The sequence below is a fragment of the Onychomys torridus genome, chromosome 1, assembly GCF_903995425.1.
Source record: "Onychomys torridus chromosome 1, mOncTor1.1, whole genome shotgun sequence".
Taxonomy (NCBI): Eukaryota; Metazoa; Chordata; class Mammalia; order Rodentia; family Cricetidae; genus Onychomys; species Onychomys torridus.
Window position 1 is genome coordinate 160,317,909 of NC_050443.1, and position 18,621 is coordinate 160,336,529.

At 45.2% G+C, this 18,621-nt stretch overlaps 1 protein-coding gene across 1 annotated transcript in view; it reads right to left on the minus strand.

Annotated features, from left to right (window-relative positions):
- Positions 1-16,789: 16,789 nt before the first annotated feature.
- The window catches only part of Rrp12 (ribosomal RNA processing 12 homolog), a 37,633-nt gene continuing 35,801 nt past the window's right edge, over positions 16,790-18,621 (minus strand). The window contains exon 34 of the mRNA XM_036169390.1: positions 16,790-17,246. Within this exon, the coding sequence (XP_036025283.1) occupies positions 17,144-17,246 (103 nt within the window). The 3' untranslated portion in view covers positions 16,790-17,143. The remainder of the gene's footprint in view (positions 17,247-18,621) is intronic.

An 18,621-nucleotide genomic window follows, 5' to 3' on the forward strand; every position in this document is an offset into this window, starting at 1 on the left:
CAAGCCATATATCCAGTCTCTGCACCATTTTGGTTTGTGTTTTGAGACAGGGTCTCATGTAACTCAAGCTGGCCTTGATCTTGCCACATAAATGAAGATGAACCCTATGGTGGTGGTGCATGCCTTTAATCCCAACACTCCAGAGACAGAGGCAGGCAGCTCTCTGTGAGTTCAAAGCCAGCCTGGTCTACAAAGCACATTCCAGGGCTGTTACACAGAGAAACCCTGTCTCAAAAAAAACAAAACAAAACAAAAAAAACAACAACAACAACAACCAAATAAATAGATAATAAATAATTCATTAAGGATGACCTTGACCTTGTCATTCTCCTGCCTCCACCTCCCAAGTATTGGGATTACAGATGTGAATCTCCTCGTTGGCTTCCCTGAGCCTTTTTAAAAAAAAAATTAATTTCATGTGTATGTGTGTGGGCATGCACATGCCATAGCACACACAAGATAACAACTTATCTTTCCATCATATGGGTCTAAGGGATTGAATTCAGGTTGTCAAGTGTGGCAGTAAGCACCTTTACTCACTGAGACATCTTGCCAGCTCTCGGTTCTCTGTCCCTTGTAAGAGAGATCAGGGTCGATGGTATATAGCTCTGTGATACAATCTATGTATGAGGCCTCACAAGGAAGAGGGGGAAGAGGTAGAGAGGGGAGGACAGAGGGAGGAGGACAGGGGAGGAGAGAGGGAGAAGGGTTTTTGAAGAAGTCATTAAGGCAGGCTTTTCTACAAAAGATTCAAAATTGTGCTTTTATATAATAGCTTTCTGAGCCGAAGTAGCGGTGGATGCTTACAATCTCAGGGTTTGGGAGGTAGAGGCAAGAGGATTAGGAATTCAGGGTGAGTGTTGGCTGTAGAGAAGTGAGGGTCAGCCTGGGCTGCCCAAAATCCTTATCTCCCACAGTTCCACAAGTTAGGCTCTGTGCTTACTCCATTTGGCAGGTGAATTATTGACATAATGAGCTTGTGGACCCTGCCCCAAAGCACACAGGTAGCCTCAGAGGACTGCTTGCTGAGCCCAGCTCTTGCTTTCTGTATCTGGGAGACACAGTTGAGGGTGGGTCATTTGCACTCCCTTTAAATATGGATGGGAACACTGCCCAGGAGAGTTTTTCTTCTTTGCCTGTACCAGCTTTCACAGCATCATGTGGAGTGCACCTCCATCTAGATGAGGTAGGAGCCCCCAGCCTGCAAAGCCTGAGCTCTCTGGGGCTGACATTCTGTGATTACTGAGCATTGGTGGAAAGGGGGAGAACGCTAATTGAGTGAGTTAGTAATTTGGTTGCCAAGGTAACTCCTTTCCGATTGGAAGGAAGGGATCACAGGGTTCAACACAGACTTTGCTGGATAGGAAAGTGTTGACTGATCTTCACTCCATGTTCCTGCTTCTAAGCTGGAAAAAATAACTGGGGGAAAAAAAAAGAATAAATAACAGTGGTGAAAATTACGAAAAGAGACATGCCATATTTAAGGCTTCTCTGGTGGATAGTATAGAACTATGAATTCCTTTAAGATTGATAGTTCCCTACAGGACCCATAATGTGGTGAGCATATGGCTTTTGAGTGTGTTCTGTGAATTCCATTGATGTGATCGTTTTTGATATTGCCTCTAAAAGCTCACACTTAAAAAATAACCCCAGTAAGACCATTCTTACTTTTACATTAAATTGCGTTCTATTAAGTTTTATTGTGTTTTCTCTTTGTTATCATATTTCAGATTCAGCGAGGTGATATACGCTTCATCGTGAACCAATCACTATTCAATCACACACACTCACCTGTCTCTTCTGCAAGAAGAGCTCATACTTCACATACAAGTTTGACCTAAGAATATTTTGCTCAAGATATAATAGCGGATTACTAGCTGTGGCTAAGCGAGATTAGATAATTCTGAAACTATCCCAAGATTGGAAAAGTGAAAGATATTGTCTCTTAAATAATTTCTACATGGATTCCATGGTCGTTGTTCAACCTGCAGGACTTAATTGAATACTTAGCTCCTGTTCAATTGTTTTGTTTTAGTCCCTAATCGGTTACTTGGTTCTTTGTATGTTAGTGTTTATTTAGTATATAATGGTTTCAAAAGATTCCTCAATAGTTCTTATCCTCGTATAATTGTATAAAGGAGCAATTAGTTCTATTATCGATTTAATGCAGCCATTACGACCCTCACGAGCGATCCGCTATCTCCTTATTGAGAACAATCAAAGTGTTAACAGCCATACCTGGCACCCCACAGCTCAATCCGCGCAAGCCTTAGCCGCCCAACCCCACCCAGCCCATTTCTCCTCCATGCCTCAGAGGGCTTTTAGCTGAAGTTCGATGCACATAGTGTATCATCCTAGCTAGTTGAGGAGTCCATTACTGCCGCAGGCAACCCATCAAGACCAAGCTATGCAAGGTACCATATTCACACAGGGTGTGCCCAGTAAAACCAATAGACAAGCTTGTGCGTACCACCATTAATGTGGGTGGTGCTGGGCGTCATGACCAGCACGTGGCTGGATGGAAGGTCTAAAAGTACGCCCACGTGCGACAGAGCTGGGTGAGCCAACGAAGAATTCAGCTATAAAGATCTTAAACTCAGACTTTAATCAGTTTACGTTGATGAGCACTCTGCACCGTCTGTCCTCGCCTGGGCCCCACTCGCAGCTCCTTGAGCTGGCTATTAGTATAGCTAAAGAAGGCTCTATTGTCTGTGTCCACGAGTTCATGGTTATATTCTCCCAAGTAGGGCTGGTACGCACTCTGCACAGATTGTATTGTGCCTCCATTTTCGCTAACCCCTCCTCTGGGCACAAATCACACCTCTTTGTCCTTAGGAATGTGCGATCCAATTAGCAGTTATATTCTCCCTCTTCGTAATCTCCTTTGTCTCTCTTTTGCGTTCTTCCTGTCTCCTATCTTGCATCTGCTGCTCTTACGATTTTCTTCTCTGTGCTTTCTCTCTTTACTTCCTTCTTTCTATCACTACTTGTCTTCTTCTCCTCCATCTTCTCTATTTCTGCAATCCTTTACTATTTTGCAACTTAACACGATTGTCATGTCTGCACTGTTGTGTACATAGATATATTTGCCTCTTCTTCACTCCTTGCATCTCAATATGGTAGAAGGCCAGAGTAGAACATCCAAATCTTTTCCCTTCTACTGCTCTCTTCCTCGCTTATTCCTTGGTCCTCTCTCATACTGCATACCTCCTTCCTTTCTCCTCTCTACTTCTTTCTCTGCTAGGGTACCTCCTTGCCTCCGCGCCATACTTCCTCTTCCCTCGTTACTTCTCCTGATTGTCCACAGAGCATTCTGCTACTGCCTCTGTGTAGCCATGCACTCCTGGAGATGCTGTGCAGGACTCTCATAAGGTGTGTTTCTCTCTTTTTTTGCCTGCCTTACATGCTGTCTAGAGGCATCTTACTTATAGTGGTCCTGCCTATGCTGGAATCAAGCATCTATCCAACTTGGTACAATCATGTGTACTCCTAGTTTATACCTCATTGCACTTATTATCATTGATATCTAGGATAAATAGTGCAACTTCAAGTAAGTTGATAATCTACATTCATAAGTATGTAGAGATCTTTGCTGAGAGCATTGTATTTCATAATATTCTCTGTTTTAGCGCTCTCCATATATATATAATTAAAACAATATAAGATGATAAATACTATATATAATAGAAGAACTCTTGCCAAAAAGGAACGGTCAGAGAAAAATAGCAACTCAATACGAAAGATGAGAAAACAAAATGGAGCTAAGGGTCTAGATACCCCAATTGATCCGCATGGTCGAGTACGTCAACTGGTCAGGCGACTAGGGGATACTAGGGCGAAAGGTGGAATGTGCACTCAGAAAGCATGTTACGCAACATAACCCATAAGTGATTGCTTCATTGCACAAAGAAACTACTGAACTGTTAGGTCAGGCCCCACAGCAATCTCTTCAAACCAAACTTAAGGTGGACTCATGAAAAATCATCTTTAACTTGCTAATCTATAGTTAATTTAGGGGGCTTTAAAATCTCTCTCCCTTCTGAACTCGACACTCTCTAAGAGTTCAGCCGAAAAAACAGAGCATCCCAATCACATAGGAAGAAATGTAGGACAACATATATTTACATATCCAGGCAAAAATAAAATATAATCACTTAAATGCTTAATACAAGATAACAAGGAATAAACCTTTCACAGGGGCTGACTCCCCACTGCTAAATCTAGTCATTTACCCGCACATGTCCGCAACTGATGATGGACGACTTTTACATGCTGGATGCCATTAGTGTCACGCTTGCAGGAAGTGGAATGTGTGTGTGTCACTAAAGGAATCGGGAAAAAAATAAAATAAAACTAATCTTAAAGATACAAATAAACTCCAGGGCTGACTCACCTGTTCTACTTCAGCCTCCTGAGTAGTTGGAGCTACATGCATGCCATTGTGCTCACCTTGGCAGAAGTGTGTGTGTGTGTGTGTGTGTGTGTGTGTGTGTGTGTGCAATTCAAGGCCGTCTATATTCTAGGCAGGTTTATTGAACTATACTGCATTTTAAGTACTTTAGCATAGTATCTACTAGTTTCCTCATTCCTCCTTTAGAAATAAAGGGTCTTATGTAGCCCAAGCTGGCCCCAATATGTAACTGAAAAGGATGACCTTGAACTCCTGATTCTCCTCCCAAGTGCTGGGATTATGAGCGTGTACCCAGGCTAGTTTCTGTTTCATTTTTCCAGGGTGAACTCTGGTTGTTTTTTTATTTATAGGCATGGTCTCATTCTGTAGCCCAGGCTGCCCTGGAACTTGTAGCAATTCTTCTGTCTCAGCTTTCTAAGTGCTGGGATATAAACATGAACTACCCATGCTTGGCAGCACTCTTAGTCTAAATCCAGGGGTTAGGGATTTAGCTCAGTGGTAGAGCGCTTGCCTAGAAAGTGCAAGGCCTGGGGTTCCATCTTCAGCTCAAACAAAACAAAACAAACAAAAAAACCAAAACAGCTCTTCTGTGCATTAGCATTCAATTGTGGTCAGTTTGGGGTTGGAGAGAAAGCTCTGGATTGCTCAGACCTAGATCTCTGAGAATTCCGTCCATAACTAAGAATTCTGGCTGAGATGCTCAGGGCTATGCCCACATCAGAGCCCTGAACCACTGTCCATCCATGCTCAGTGGCCCCTTCTTGTCTATGAGACGCTATAATCACCCTCCCCTTGCTGGTGTTCAGAAGGTGCCCGTCAGAGACTGTGTCTTATGTATTTAAGATGTAATGGTACATTGAGTCAAAAGAGAGTTGACTACTAGGACACAAGGCAGCGAGCATTCCCAATGAGCAGGATTTTGTTGAATGAAAATATGAGGACCCCAGTCACTTGGCTACTTAGAGCCAGTTCTGGAAAGGAAGGGCTAAGGGCCACCGGCCACTCTCTAGTACGTGCTGGGCAGCCATCACCCGCACTATATCCCACTGTCCCGGCTGCAGGGACAAGGGAATGGAAAAGCCACAGAATTACACTTTTCCAAGGTCCCTTCCCCACTTCATAAGTGGACTTAGACACTAGGCACCCTGTCACCCAACTCAGCTCCTTCCTTGAGGGAACAGACTGAAGTGTTTCAGAAAGGAATAGAAATGGGTGGTTGTCATGGCTGGGACAGAAAGATAGTAAATAAATGTGCTAAGAGCAAAGGGAGGGGTGTTATTTAATAAAATCTCAATCAGTGTTCCTACTATCAGGTTCCTTTTGAGTAGCTCCTGTTCAACACAGCCCACTTAATGGCATCCGGAGCGGGGGCGGGGAGGTAAGCATCTCAGACTGCCGCTCTGACGATCTGATGTCCTCCACTGTCAGGCCTCTTCCTAAGACTTTGCTGTCTCTGACACCCATAGGCTCTGAGGTTTGGTGAATGGGATTGATCCAAAACCTGACCTCACTCTCATTTAATTTCATGCCAGCACCGATACACACCCAGCTGCACAGACCTCGTCTAACTAGTGAGCTACTCAGACACAAAGGCCTCTAATTACCATCCGCAAGCCAGGCTGACAGGGATTTCAAGTGTTTTCATGTTTATGGAGATCAGAGAAATGTGTGCTGTACATCTTTCCCACTGGAGGAAAGTACAAAATAAAAGCGAACAAAAAACCCAACACATTTATTCAAAAACAGTCATTTCAGTTAAGTTAAAAATCCTATAATCAGGACAGGCGCAATTCCATCACTTCGGTGCGAAGTGTAGATTCGTCAATAGCCACATCTGGAGGCTGAACAAGCCATTGACTCCATAAAACTAAAACGAAACGGTCGCTCAGAGTGAACAGTGTCTCCAAGCACTTCACAGTCACAATAGCAAAAAGCCTGCAGCTTTTCCATTTGGAGGGTCCCATTTCCTAAGTCATGCACACCCTATGTGGGAAGACAGAGATAGGTGGATCCCAAGAGTTCTCTGGCCAACCAATCAGTGACCTTCAGGTTCATTGAGAGACCCTGCCTTAAAAAATAAGATGAAGGGTTGGGAATTTAGCTCAGTGGTAGAGCGCTTGCCTAGCAAGCACAAGGCCCTGGGTTCGATCCTCAGCTAAAAAATAAAAATAAAAGAATAAAATAAAATAAATGAAGAATAATTGAGGAAGATTCCCAACATCCTCTGGCTTCCACACATGCATGCATTAATGGGCACATATCTGTACATCCATATGCATATACACATAAGGGCATAGAAAAAAAAAGTGTAAAGGATGATGTCCTGGCACAGGCTATACAACATGAGTATAAGTGAAAGCAAGCCCCACAAAAGGTGCTTCAAGCTTCACTCCAGGTTAAAATGGCTAATATTATGGTATGTGAATTTCATCTCAATAAAAACATGACATGCTGTATCTGACGTTTGGTCCTCTCTTTATTACATAATTGGAGCCACAGTCTATTTGCTGGCATGAAATGATCCATTACCATCTTTCCAGTGCAGATCTACTCTTCTTCAGTTTTGAGGACACACTGAACGTAATACATAGGAAATGTCATATAAAGGCTAGCAGGATGGCTCAGTGAGTAAAGGTGCTTGCAGTCAAGCCTGACAACCTGAGTTCAATCCCCAGGGCCCAAATGATGGAAGGAAAGAAGGGACTCTGACGTCCACACATGTGCTATGACATTCTCACATACGAACAGATAATTGAGGCTGGAGAGATGGCTCAGTGTAAGACTGGCTGCTCCTCCAGAGGACCCTGGTTCAATTCCCAGCACCCACACAGCAGCTCCAAACTCTCACTCCAGTCCCAGGGAATCTGATGCCCTCTTCTGACCTCCAAGGACATCAGGCACTTGTGTGGTACATATACATATATGCAGGCAAAATATTCATACACAGAAAACAAAATAAAATATACAAGACAGAAAATAATAACTGTTGGCAAGAAGGTGGTAGAGAACCAGAACCCTTGCTACCTACAGAGGGCATGTGAAATGATGTCTGTACTTTTGGAAACAGTTTCAAGCTAGCAGTTCCTTAAAAGATTTAAACACAGGCCAGGCAGTGGTGGCACACACCTTTAATCCCAGCGCCCTGGAAGCAGAGGGAGGTGAATCTCTGAGTTTGAGGCCAGCCTGGTCTATAGAGAGAGTTCCAGGATGGCCAGGGTAACACAGAGAAATCCTGTCTCAAAAAAGAAGATTAAACACAAACTCTCCACACGACCCAGTGAGTACACTCTTAGGACTCTACTCTAAGGAGCTAGAGACCTGTCTGCACAGACAGGCACATGAATGTTCACAGCAGCATTAGTCATGGTTTTGAAACTGAAAACCACCTAAATGTCCTTCAAATGATGAGTTAATAAACAGAATGTGTGTGGATCCACACACTGGAGTATTATTCAGCAATGTGAGAAAATGAACTGCCAGCCAGGTGTGGTGCTGCACGCCTGTAATCCTAGCACTTGGGAGGCTGAAATGGAAGGACTGACTTGAGGTTAGCCCAGGCTACACAGTAAGGCCTTGTTTCAAAATGAAAACAAAACAGACGTGAGGAAGCCTTTCTGGGATGCTCGGAATGTTCTTTAACTGCAAGCTGCGGGTGGTTGCACAATCTATCACTTTACTATGAGCTGCAGACGTACATATGATGAGAGAATTTTACAGCATGTACACCATACACAATACAACTTAAATCTTGTTGAGGGGAACTCATTGCTTTAGTAAAGGAAGAGTCAAGAGATGTAATGTCCACTCCTCAGCACTACTGGGCACTTTAAACACAGCTAGTCTGAACTGAGATAGCCCATCACATTTAAATAAAAGCTGCACTGCACAGACAGTGTCAAGATAAACTGGATTCAAAACATATTATGTTACATATTGAAATGTCCTGGGTAGATCAGGTTTAAACAACACTTATAAATGGTTCGCCTCTTTTTTGCTTTTACGTATGTATATTTATTTACTTATTTTTGAGAGTATCTCATGTATGTCTGGCCATCCTCAAACTCACTCTGTAGCAAGGATAACCTTGGCCTTCTGATTCTCTTGCCTCTGCCTCCAGAGTGCTAGGATTATGGGTAAGGTTTAGAGATTATGGTGCTGGAGACTGAACCCAAGGCTTTATGTTTGGTAGGCAAGCACTCTACCAAACACACACACACACACACACACACACACACACACACACACACACACACACTGCACACACACATATACCTCCCTATTCATTTTACTTTTATTTATTTATTTACTTTGGTTTTTTGAAACAGTGTCTCACTACATAGCTCAGGCTGTTTTGGAACTCACTCTGTAGACCAGGCTGGCTTCGATCTCACAGAGTTCCACCTGCCTCTGCCTGCTGAGTGCTGGGATTCAAAGGCATGTTATTTTTTAAATTTATTTATTATTGCTGTGTGTATATGTGAGTGCAGGCACACATATGTCACGGCCCAACCTCTTTCCCTTTTGTTGTTGTTTTCCAGACAGGGTTCCTCTGTGTAACAGAGAACTTGTTTTATAGACCAGGCTGGCCTCGAACTCACAGAGATCTGCCTCTCAATCACTGGGATTAAAGGCGTGTGCCACCACCCCACACAATGCTTTTAAAAATGAGGAAATTAGCTGAAATTAAAGCACGGGCCACCACTGCCCGGCTACCCACCGCTATTTGATAACTCGTCCCCCCTCCCCCGCCCCCAGCCATGAGTCCCCAGACGTTGTGCCCTGCTGTTGCTGGTGACTGTTCCTACAGGATGATCCCGACTTTAAATGGGGGCAGGTACATAAGACACTGTCTTGATCCAACTTTTTTTTTTTTTTTTTTTTTTTTTTTAAAGATCGTTGGCTGCCAGGCAGTGGTGGTGCATGCCCTTAATCTCAGCACTTGGGAGACAGAGGCAGGCGGATCTCTCAGTTTGAGGCCAGCCTTGTCTACAGAGTTAGTTCCATCCAGGACAGACAGGACTGTTTCACAGAGATACTCTGTCTCAAAGAAATCAAAACAAAACCAAAAAACCCATTGTCTGTTGTCTGTTGTGAGGATGATGGTGTACGGTGTAGAATGAGGAGGCGAGAAGGTGAACTGATGAGACAGTGCTCTCCAGAAGTGATCATTCCCTCTGCATCACTCCCTTGGTTGGGCAGTCCCCACCTCCAGTCAGTTACTGGAAAAGGACAAACTTCTGCTTCTAGGGCTCACACCTTTTCTTCAGTCTGAGCCATTCTTTCTCCCCTACTTTGCCTGCAGCCACAATACCCCAAAGTGGAGCTATCTACTCCCCAATCACACCCACATCCCAACATACAACTCTAAGGAAAACAGTGAGCTTGAGGGCAAAAAACTTGGAGACAGGTCCACTAGTTTGCTCCCGTGATGCTCAGACACCTGGGAAGGTTGGACCCTACACCCTCTCACCTGCAGGCCTTAGCCAGTAGACCCTCCCTATGACAGCCACCATTCGATAAGTCCCTCAAAGCGTTCCTGCTGTCCTCCACAGCCCTCTTCCAATCGTTTCATTCATTGTTCATTGTTTTGTTTTATAAACTTATTTTAGGCAGAGAGGTGTTTTGCCCTAAGAGGCCAGAAGGCAGCTGGCATTAGAGGTGGTTGTATGCTGCCATGTGGGTGCTAGGAACCAAACACAGATCCTCTGGAAGAGCAGCCAATGCTTTGAGACTCGTCCCTGCCCCATTTCTTTCTTCCTTTCCCTTTTTTTTTTTTTAGTTTAGATTTATTTTATGAGTGTTTTACCTGTATGCATGTATGTCTGTGCACAGGTGCATGCCAGTCCACAATTGGAATTAGGAATAATGGTGAGTCACCATGTGGGTGCTGGGACTTGAACCCAGGTCCTCTGCAAGAGCAACAAGTGCTCTAAATCTCTCCAGCCCCTTTCATCGTTTTATGTTCTGCCTCATCTCATCAACTTTTTAGCAAATATTTACGTATGTATGTATGTGTGTGTATGTATGTGTGTGTGTATGTATGTATGTGTGTGTTCTGTCTGCATGTGCATCTGCACACCTGAAGAGGGCATAAGACCCCATGGGACTACAGTTATAGACGGCGGTGAGCCACCAAGGGTGTGCTAGGAATTGAACCTCTGGTAGAACAACCATTGCTCTTAATCCTTGAGCCAGCTCTCCAGCCCCAACCTCATCAACTCTGACAGCAAGGATCCTGCCTGCATAGCTTACTACTCTGCCCCATTGCCTCCAAATTTTTGTTGGAACTGCTCCACTCGGAATAAATGTAAACGTGTGTGAAGTAGGGAGAATGGGGGGGAGGAAAAAGTAAGGTATGTGAGAAAAGAAAGCGATGTGAAGAAAGCCTTGCAGGTCAACTCAGTCTGCCTCCCAGAAGGCGGAAGAGAGAGGAGCACTCAGTCCTGCTCGTGGCTGTCCTGCCCTTGACCTCAGCCAAGTCAGCAGGCACAGCTCCACCCTCCTCACCTGCACCAGTTCTGTAATTGGTTCTTGTCTCAGAGATGCATTTGAGTAAAGAACCCCCAAGATAACTATGGGGAAGAATAGACACTGGTGTGGCAACCTCAGGTGGTATTTGCAAATTCACAGCCAAACCTCTTGGTGCCACTATAGTCTCTCCAGGGCTGAGTGTGGCAGGTTGTAGGGATGAGAACTTGAACTTCCCAGGCCTGACCACAGAAGTACTCAAACCATGAGTCCACCCAGACTTTGGTGGTAGGGGGTAGCATTTGTGAAGGGTGAGGGTGAGGCCAGCTGCTAGGTGGGAATCATAACCACACTCAGAATACAATTGACTCTAGGAATCAGAAACGGAGGGTGCGTGTGAAGGCCTCAGGTAAAAGTCTTACCAACTGGGGCTCCGACTGCTAATGGCCCTCATACAGGAGTTTCAGACCCAGCCACAGGAATCACGTGTGTCTGGTTGTTCACGACAGGCCCTGTATGAAGTGCTAAGGAAGGGAACACGTGGCCCAATGTGACAGTACTCATGTTGGTAGGGAATTATCTTTAGAATATTAGTTGCCACTTGGCTGACTACAGTGTTTGCTTTGGGTGGGCCCCACCTCCTTGTAAGGAGCAGAACTTGCAGTTAGAATGATTAAGAGGGCATGTTTACAGAAAAAGTATTGTACAATGATGCAATCAATATACATGCTGTTTAAAATCTGCTCAGGCTGATAACCACGCTTGTCATTTTATGAGCATATTTGCTCGGTGGCTTCAAGTCCAGGAGCTCTATTGTAGTAGCAATTCTGGTTATAAGCAAGGCTTCAAAGGCCCACACAATCTGCAGAGGAGCTGTGAAGATACACAGGCCACTCCTGAATCCATTCACAAACCCATCTCCTGATGGCTGGGCTTCACAGGCTATTTGGAATTGTGACTTTCAACAATCAGGTCTAGAGGGTCCCTGCAGGTCTTCAGGGTAACATCACAGGGACCTAAAAACCAAGCTGTCCTTCGGACATTACCCTACATGAAGGCTCAGTCATCTGTACCAGGCCCTAGAAGGAAAAGACTGTCGTCTCCCTTGCAAAAGCCAGAAGAGCTGGGTTTAGAAATTTGATCCCGGCATGCCATTTGTGAAGGAGCCAGAGCCTAATTAAATCTTAGACACGCTTTGTGGTGGCAGGAGACGGACTCAGGGTCTGGTTGACACAGGAAAGAGTGATCTTTCCTGCTCATTCTCAGTGGTGTTGGGCCCCAGCAGGCTACTGGGGGAGGGGCCACATCTACAGGTTGTCCTCCTTCCCCCCCACAAGGACACCACTACCCATGTATCATTCAGAGGGTTCCCTTCCTCCATGTTTCCTCATTGCTTTAACCACTGACTTTGACTTATTGCGAAGCAGAGTATGTCCTGGCCAATCGTTGTATCTTAGGTAGTTACATTTCTCATTACAAATTAATAATTACATTTTGACTAGACTTGCTCCTGAGCCTAGGTTTCCTCTTGAACCTGTTTAATTCTGATTTGAGACTTACAGAGCTGAACTCACAACCCAGCTCTGGTATGAGAACTTAGCACCAAGTTACTACTACTATTATTATTTTGGGCGGGGGGAGACAGGTCCCACTAAGCATCCCATGCTAACTTCAAACTCACAGAACTCAGCCTGCCTTTGCCTCCAGAGTGATGGGATTAAAGGCATGTGCCACCATTTCGACTATGTCTTAGCGAGTGTCCTATTGCTGTGAAGAGGCGTAGCAACTCATAGAAGAGAGCATTTGATTGGGGCTTGCTTACAATTTCAGAGGTTTTGTCCATTGTCATGGCAGAGCATGGTGGTGCTGAAACTGAGAGTTCTACATCTGGATCCACAGGCAACAGGGAGAGACGCTGGGCCTGGCATGAGTTTTTGAGACCTCAAAGCCCACCCCGTGACACACTTCCTCCAACAAGGCCACACCTCCTAATCCTTTCAAATAGTGCCACTCCCTAAGCATTCAAATATATGAGCCTATAGGGGCCATTCTTATTCAGACTACCACATTACACATTCTTCATGACTTCACTGATGCTGACCACTCCCTAGCACCACATAAACCAGCTACGGTGGTGCATACCAATAATACCAGGCAAGAGGATTAGCATTTCCAGGTCATCCTCAGATGCACACCAAATTCAAGGGCCAGCCTGGACTACAGGAGATCCTGTGGAAAAGAAAAACCAAACCAAAACAACCCACTGCTGGGTATAGTGATGCACACCTTTAATCCCAGCCTACAAGAAACAGAAATAAGATCCCTAGTTCAAGGCCAGCCTGGGCCACATATTCCAGGCTAGGCAGCGTTACATAGTAAGACTTCCTCAATAACAACAAAAAACCCATATACCCAGAAGGGGGCTGGCATATGGTAGAGGCTAAGAGTACTTGTTCTTGGAGAGGACCCACTGAGCATTTCCATGGCAATCAATGGGGTGGGGGGGAGGAACCCAACTTCTGCTGTGCAGCATTGGCCTTCAATTACTTGCTGTCAGCTAACAGCTTGGGAAGTGTTCCTAATGACAGTGGCTACATTAAGCATAATTTCAGGAAATGGCAAACCAGCTTCCATTGTCCCAAATCAGGGTTATTTTCTGGAGTACAGTCATCTACCCCATCATAATAATGTATATCAAAAATAGAACAAAGAGATTCATCATGTCATTTTCTAAATATTACGCACAATCTAGCATCTAGTGGTGGCGTTAAACTCCTGCGTAAGCAATGAGCAGCATGCTTAAGGGCTCCAAAGCCTTTATAAATAAACTGAGCTTCATCCACTGGGCAGATGTTCTAAACTGTGCCACTGGAGTATTTACTCAGGTAAGGTAAAACTTTGTTATAGAGTCAAGTGTAAATATATAATATGTGCTTTATACACAAACATACATACAGGCATAATACTCATACACATAAATCTTAAAAATTAAAATGAAATAATTTAAAAAGGAACAAAAACTTGTTTCTTAGCTGAGAGCAGTGCTTTGCCTCAATCCTAGGCATTCGGGAGGCTGAGGCTGATTGTGAGTTTGAGGCTGGCTTAGGTTTGCATAGTTGAGACTCCTGTCTTCAAAACAGCAAAGTGGTCAGATGTGGTCTGCACACCTCTCACACCTGTAAGCACCTTGGGAGCCAGAGGCAGGCAGATCTCTGTGAACTTAAGGACACCTGCCAGGGTTACACAGGAAGGCCTTGTTTCAAACAAAACAACAACAAAATGCAAACCCAAATATTAGGGATGGAAACATAGCTGAATGGTAGACAGCACTAGCCTCCCACTTACAGCCTGTTTGTTCCCAAGAACTACATAAGTAAGGACTATATCTTTGTCCAAAGAAAAGTGGGTCCCGAGTCAGTAAAGAAAAGAAACTGTGAATGAAGCACATTCGGGTCACATGAGAGCTGGTGAAACATTCTAGCTCCTGCTTTTCCTTTCCTGTTTTTTCCTAATGTTCCATGAATCTTACTTTTATTTTATTTAATTAATTAATTAATTTTTGTATGTGGAGCTGTGGATCGAACCCAGGGCCTTGTGCTTGCTAGGCAAGCGCTCTACCACTGCGCTAAATCCCCAACCCCGAATCTTACTTTTATAATGGAACAGAACACATATTTTAATTTGCAGGAACATAACTAAGAAAAGCATGGGAAAAGGACTCAGGACTGAAAACAGTGGCTACTAGAGTATCAGAAAGCTTCTCACATTGTAAACCAAACCAAACCAGCCTTTCCAAGGCTGACAGACTATCAACAAGATTAACCTAGTGAACCACCAGGACAGTCACCTAGCCTTTGCCACAATCATGAGAAGGAAAACGGGTGGGGGAGGGTGGTCTAACAACTCTTCCTTGACCAGATGTCTCAGGACAGCCCTTGATTAGATTCCCTTTGTGAGACCCAATGCTCACGCACACCAGCTACCAGAAGAGCTGCCTTTTTGGTAGTAAGTGACATGGTGGGTATGGATTTTCCTTCAGTTTCTGTGACTGAATGAAAGATGTATCAGAAGAGAATGCCTGAAAACCACTCAGATTCTGACATTAACAAAGACTAACAAGCTTGGTGGTAAATGTGGATCTTGGAGGAAGCTTGCGGCTCTTCGACTAGCCCTGTGGAGGAATGAATCTTGTAAGAGGAAGGCTGCTGTGGCCCTGCTGCACATGCCCCCTGTGGGCAGAAAAGCAGCATCGCCTTCCCTAACATCTTCCAAACACACCTGAGTTCCTAGACCAGAAGACCTGACACTTGCCTGTACACCGACCCCCTCTAAAGCCAACCTTGAACTCTACCTCACAAGGAACACCGACCCCCTCTAAAGCCAACCTTGAACTCTACCTCACAAGGAACAAAGTTCAGTACTTCACTATTATCAGCCTTCCTGGGTCACCCTCCCTCCCTCCTTGAAAGGAAGCAGGGCTTCTTGGAAGATATGCTAAAATAAGCAGGCTGGTTTCAGGCTTCTTAGTAAAGACATCAATACCAGGTGATTGGCTCAGCCCCATCCCTCCTTTACATGAGGCTCCCTAATGCATGTGGTTCCATTTCCTGAGAGAAGAGGGGCCAGGAAAGGCCTGGTCTGAGATAGATGTGATGCTGAGTGGTGATAATGGGGGTCATGATTAGAAAACCTTTGTAAATCCTTAATAAATCTTTTGGCTGCCCATTCTCCATTTCTGTGAGCAAGGCATGTAAACAGTGCCACCTCTTGGCAAACTGTGGTTCCCCTCAGATTTTTAGCCCAAGGTCATGGGTGGAAATGCCCTAGTATGGGAGATACTAAACCCAGAAGTCTTAGAGACATCGTAGTGCTAAGGGAATTAAACCAGAACAGGAACTATTTAACAATGTGTATGTTGTAGCTGGCTGGTGGTGGCCAACACCTTTAATCCCAGCACTCAGGAGGCAGAAGTAGGTAGATCTCTGAGTTCGAGGCCAGCCTGGTCTACAGAGTGAGTTCCAGGACAGCCAGGGTGATACAGAGAAACCCCCAGGGTAGGGTGGGGAGTGCAGAATGTGTTTGTTAGTCTCATCTCACAAGAAAAGGTAAGAGCCAGAGCTCACTAATCAAGACAAGGCATACTCTATAAACGAGGTTGGCGAGAGCCCTAGGGTCCTCTGCTTCTGGTTGCCTACTGGGAAAACGCACCCAGAGCAAATGCTGGGCTGATGGGTCAAGTGGCCTTAGCAGCACTTAAAAGGGAATCACACTGCACCACCAGATCCAGGAGAAAGAACAGCGGAGATAGGTGTGCTGTTAGTTTTCTGTCTACTTGACACGGCCAGAGCCACCTTCAGGAGGCCCTCGGCTGAGAACACACCTCCATCAGATCGGCCTGTATTCTGGGGGGCATTTTCTCAATTACTGACTGATATGGGAAAATACACCCCCATCAGGCCCAGCCCTGGGCCACCCCTGGACAAGGTGGTCCTGGAAGGTGTAAGAAAACAAGCCGAGCAAGCAAGCAAGCAGCACTCCTCTCCACTCTCGGCTTGGTTCCCTCAACAACTGCGGGGCCGGGAAGGGCTCAGTGACCACTGCGTCATGGGCAGAGATGTGGATAGAGGCTGTGAACAGCGGCAGCCCAAGATGCAGCTCTGAGAACTGCCAGCCACTGCCTTCTACTCTGGGTCCCTGGTGCTCAAGCGTGATCCTACCAACCATGGAGCACTCACTCCTCCCTCCACGTCCTAATACCATTTTGGAGGAAGCCCTCCTGACATACGGTGACACTATTGGTCAGATTGCTGGGAGCTGGATAGGAAGGGGTCAAGTCACCACTCAGGATGGCCCGTAGTCAGGTGCTTTTCTTACCCCTGGAGGGGCAGAGATGAAACTCTGTTTTCAAGGTTGATGCATGGCCATGTACATTTATTCTATGCCTGTTTACAGACGACCTTCCACATGCAGACCATGGTCACCACTCTGCTCTCATGGCCACTTTGGGCAGAAAGCAAAGCACCTCACGGGCTTCTCAGAGGTAGCAATGTCACGTGGTTCCACCCCTAGATGTTGACAATGTTTCTAAGGACATTTGGACTTTCCAAATCCTATGCATCTCTCTAGGAACGGTGTTCTGGTTCCAATGAGTCACTCTTTGTCCATGTTCTGCAAGGCTCACACCTGGAGCTGGTGTTAAACAGCATGAGGGCTGGAAAAGGGCCTTGGACTGTGGCAGAGAACAGCTCCATTCTCCCCAAGGATTCAGTGCCGACGATCCTTTCTGCGAAGTTTGTGTCCCGCCTGGGATCCCCGCTGGGCGGCTTTCACCAGACCTTTAAACTGTCCCTGTAGCTTCACCTTTTTCCTGCAAGAAGAAAGAACAAAAGAGCTGATCCTACTAAGAACAGAAGCTCTCTCTCCTCACAGTGTTGACATGTGGTGGTGCATGCCTGCAATCCCAGCTCTTGGAAGGCTAAGGATGGCAAGTTCAGTGACAGCCTGAGATCCCACACAGGAAACCTGGTACAACAGAAAAACAAAATCAGATGATGGGCACCCCTGGCAGAGACAGAGTGACATAGGTGGACAGTCCTATGTCCTGACTGGGCTCTTGCACAAAATCCCCATCCATTCTTCCACTAACGAACTTAGACTAGGTCAAGACTCACTCTATCCAACCAGCCTTCCTCAAAAGGCCCATCTGCAGATGCCTCCCTGTGAATTCCATTTGGAACCCATTTCCCTAGGAATATAACATTTGCAAGCACTCTTACACACCTCATATGGTCCCCACACCTATACCAAAAATCCCATTTAATAGTCAAAGTAAAATAACCAATTTTCCAAGAAGATCAGAAAAGCAAATTATGGAAAACTATTAAAGATGTGACTATGTAGAATGTATATATTCCAGAATCTCTGTGACCTAAGATCATGATTTATTTTATTTTTAAGAAGAGAGAGCCTGGGCCGGGCAGTGTGGCACATGCTTCTTTAATCCCAGCACTGGGGAGGCAGAGGCGGGTGGATCACCATGAGTTCGAGGCCAGCCTGGTCTACAGAGGGAGATCCAGGACAGGCACCAAAACTACACAGAGAAACCCTGTCTTGAAAAAACAAAACAAGGGGCTGGAGAGATGGCTCAGAGGTTAAGAGCACCAACTGCTCTTCCAGAGGTCCTGAGTTCAATTCCCAGCACCCACATGGTGGCTCACAACAATCTGTAATGAGATCTGGTGCCCTCTTCAGGCCTGCAGGGACACACGCAGACAGAGCACTGCATACATAATAAAATAAATAAATAAATAAATAAATAAATCTTAAATAAATAAGTAAAAGAAGAAGAGAGACTGTATAGATTTAAGGGAGAAATTCATGAGGAGAGGGGCTCCAAAGAAGGAATATCTGACAAGTTCCCACTGTTTTATTTTTCAGATTATTTTATGTGTTTGAATGTTTTGCTTGCATGTGTGCAAGCATACAACATGTGTGCCTAGTGCCTGCAGAGGCCAGAAGAGGGCATCAGATCTCCTGGAACTGGAGTTACAAATGATTGTGAGCTGCCATGTGGGTGTTGGGAATTGAACCTAGGTCCTCTGCAAGAGCAACAAGTGTTCCTAGCCAATAAGCCAAATTTTCCATCCCCATGATTGGGTTTTGAAAGGTAGTTAAGCAAGGCATAATAGCTTACTCCTGTAACCCTAGCACCCGAGAGTCTAATTCAGGAAGATCAAGAGTTC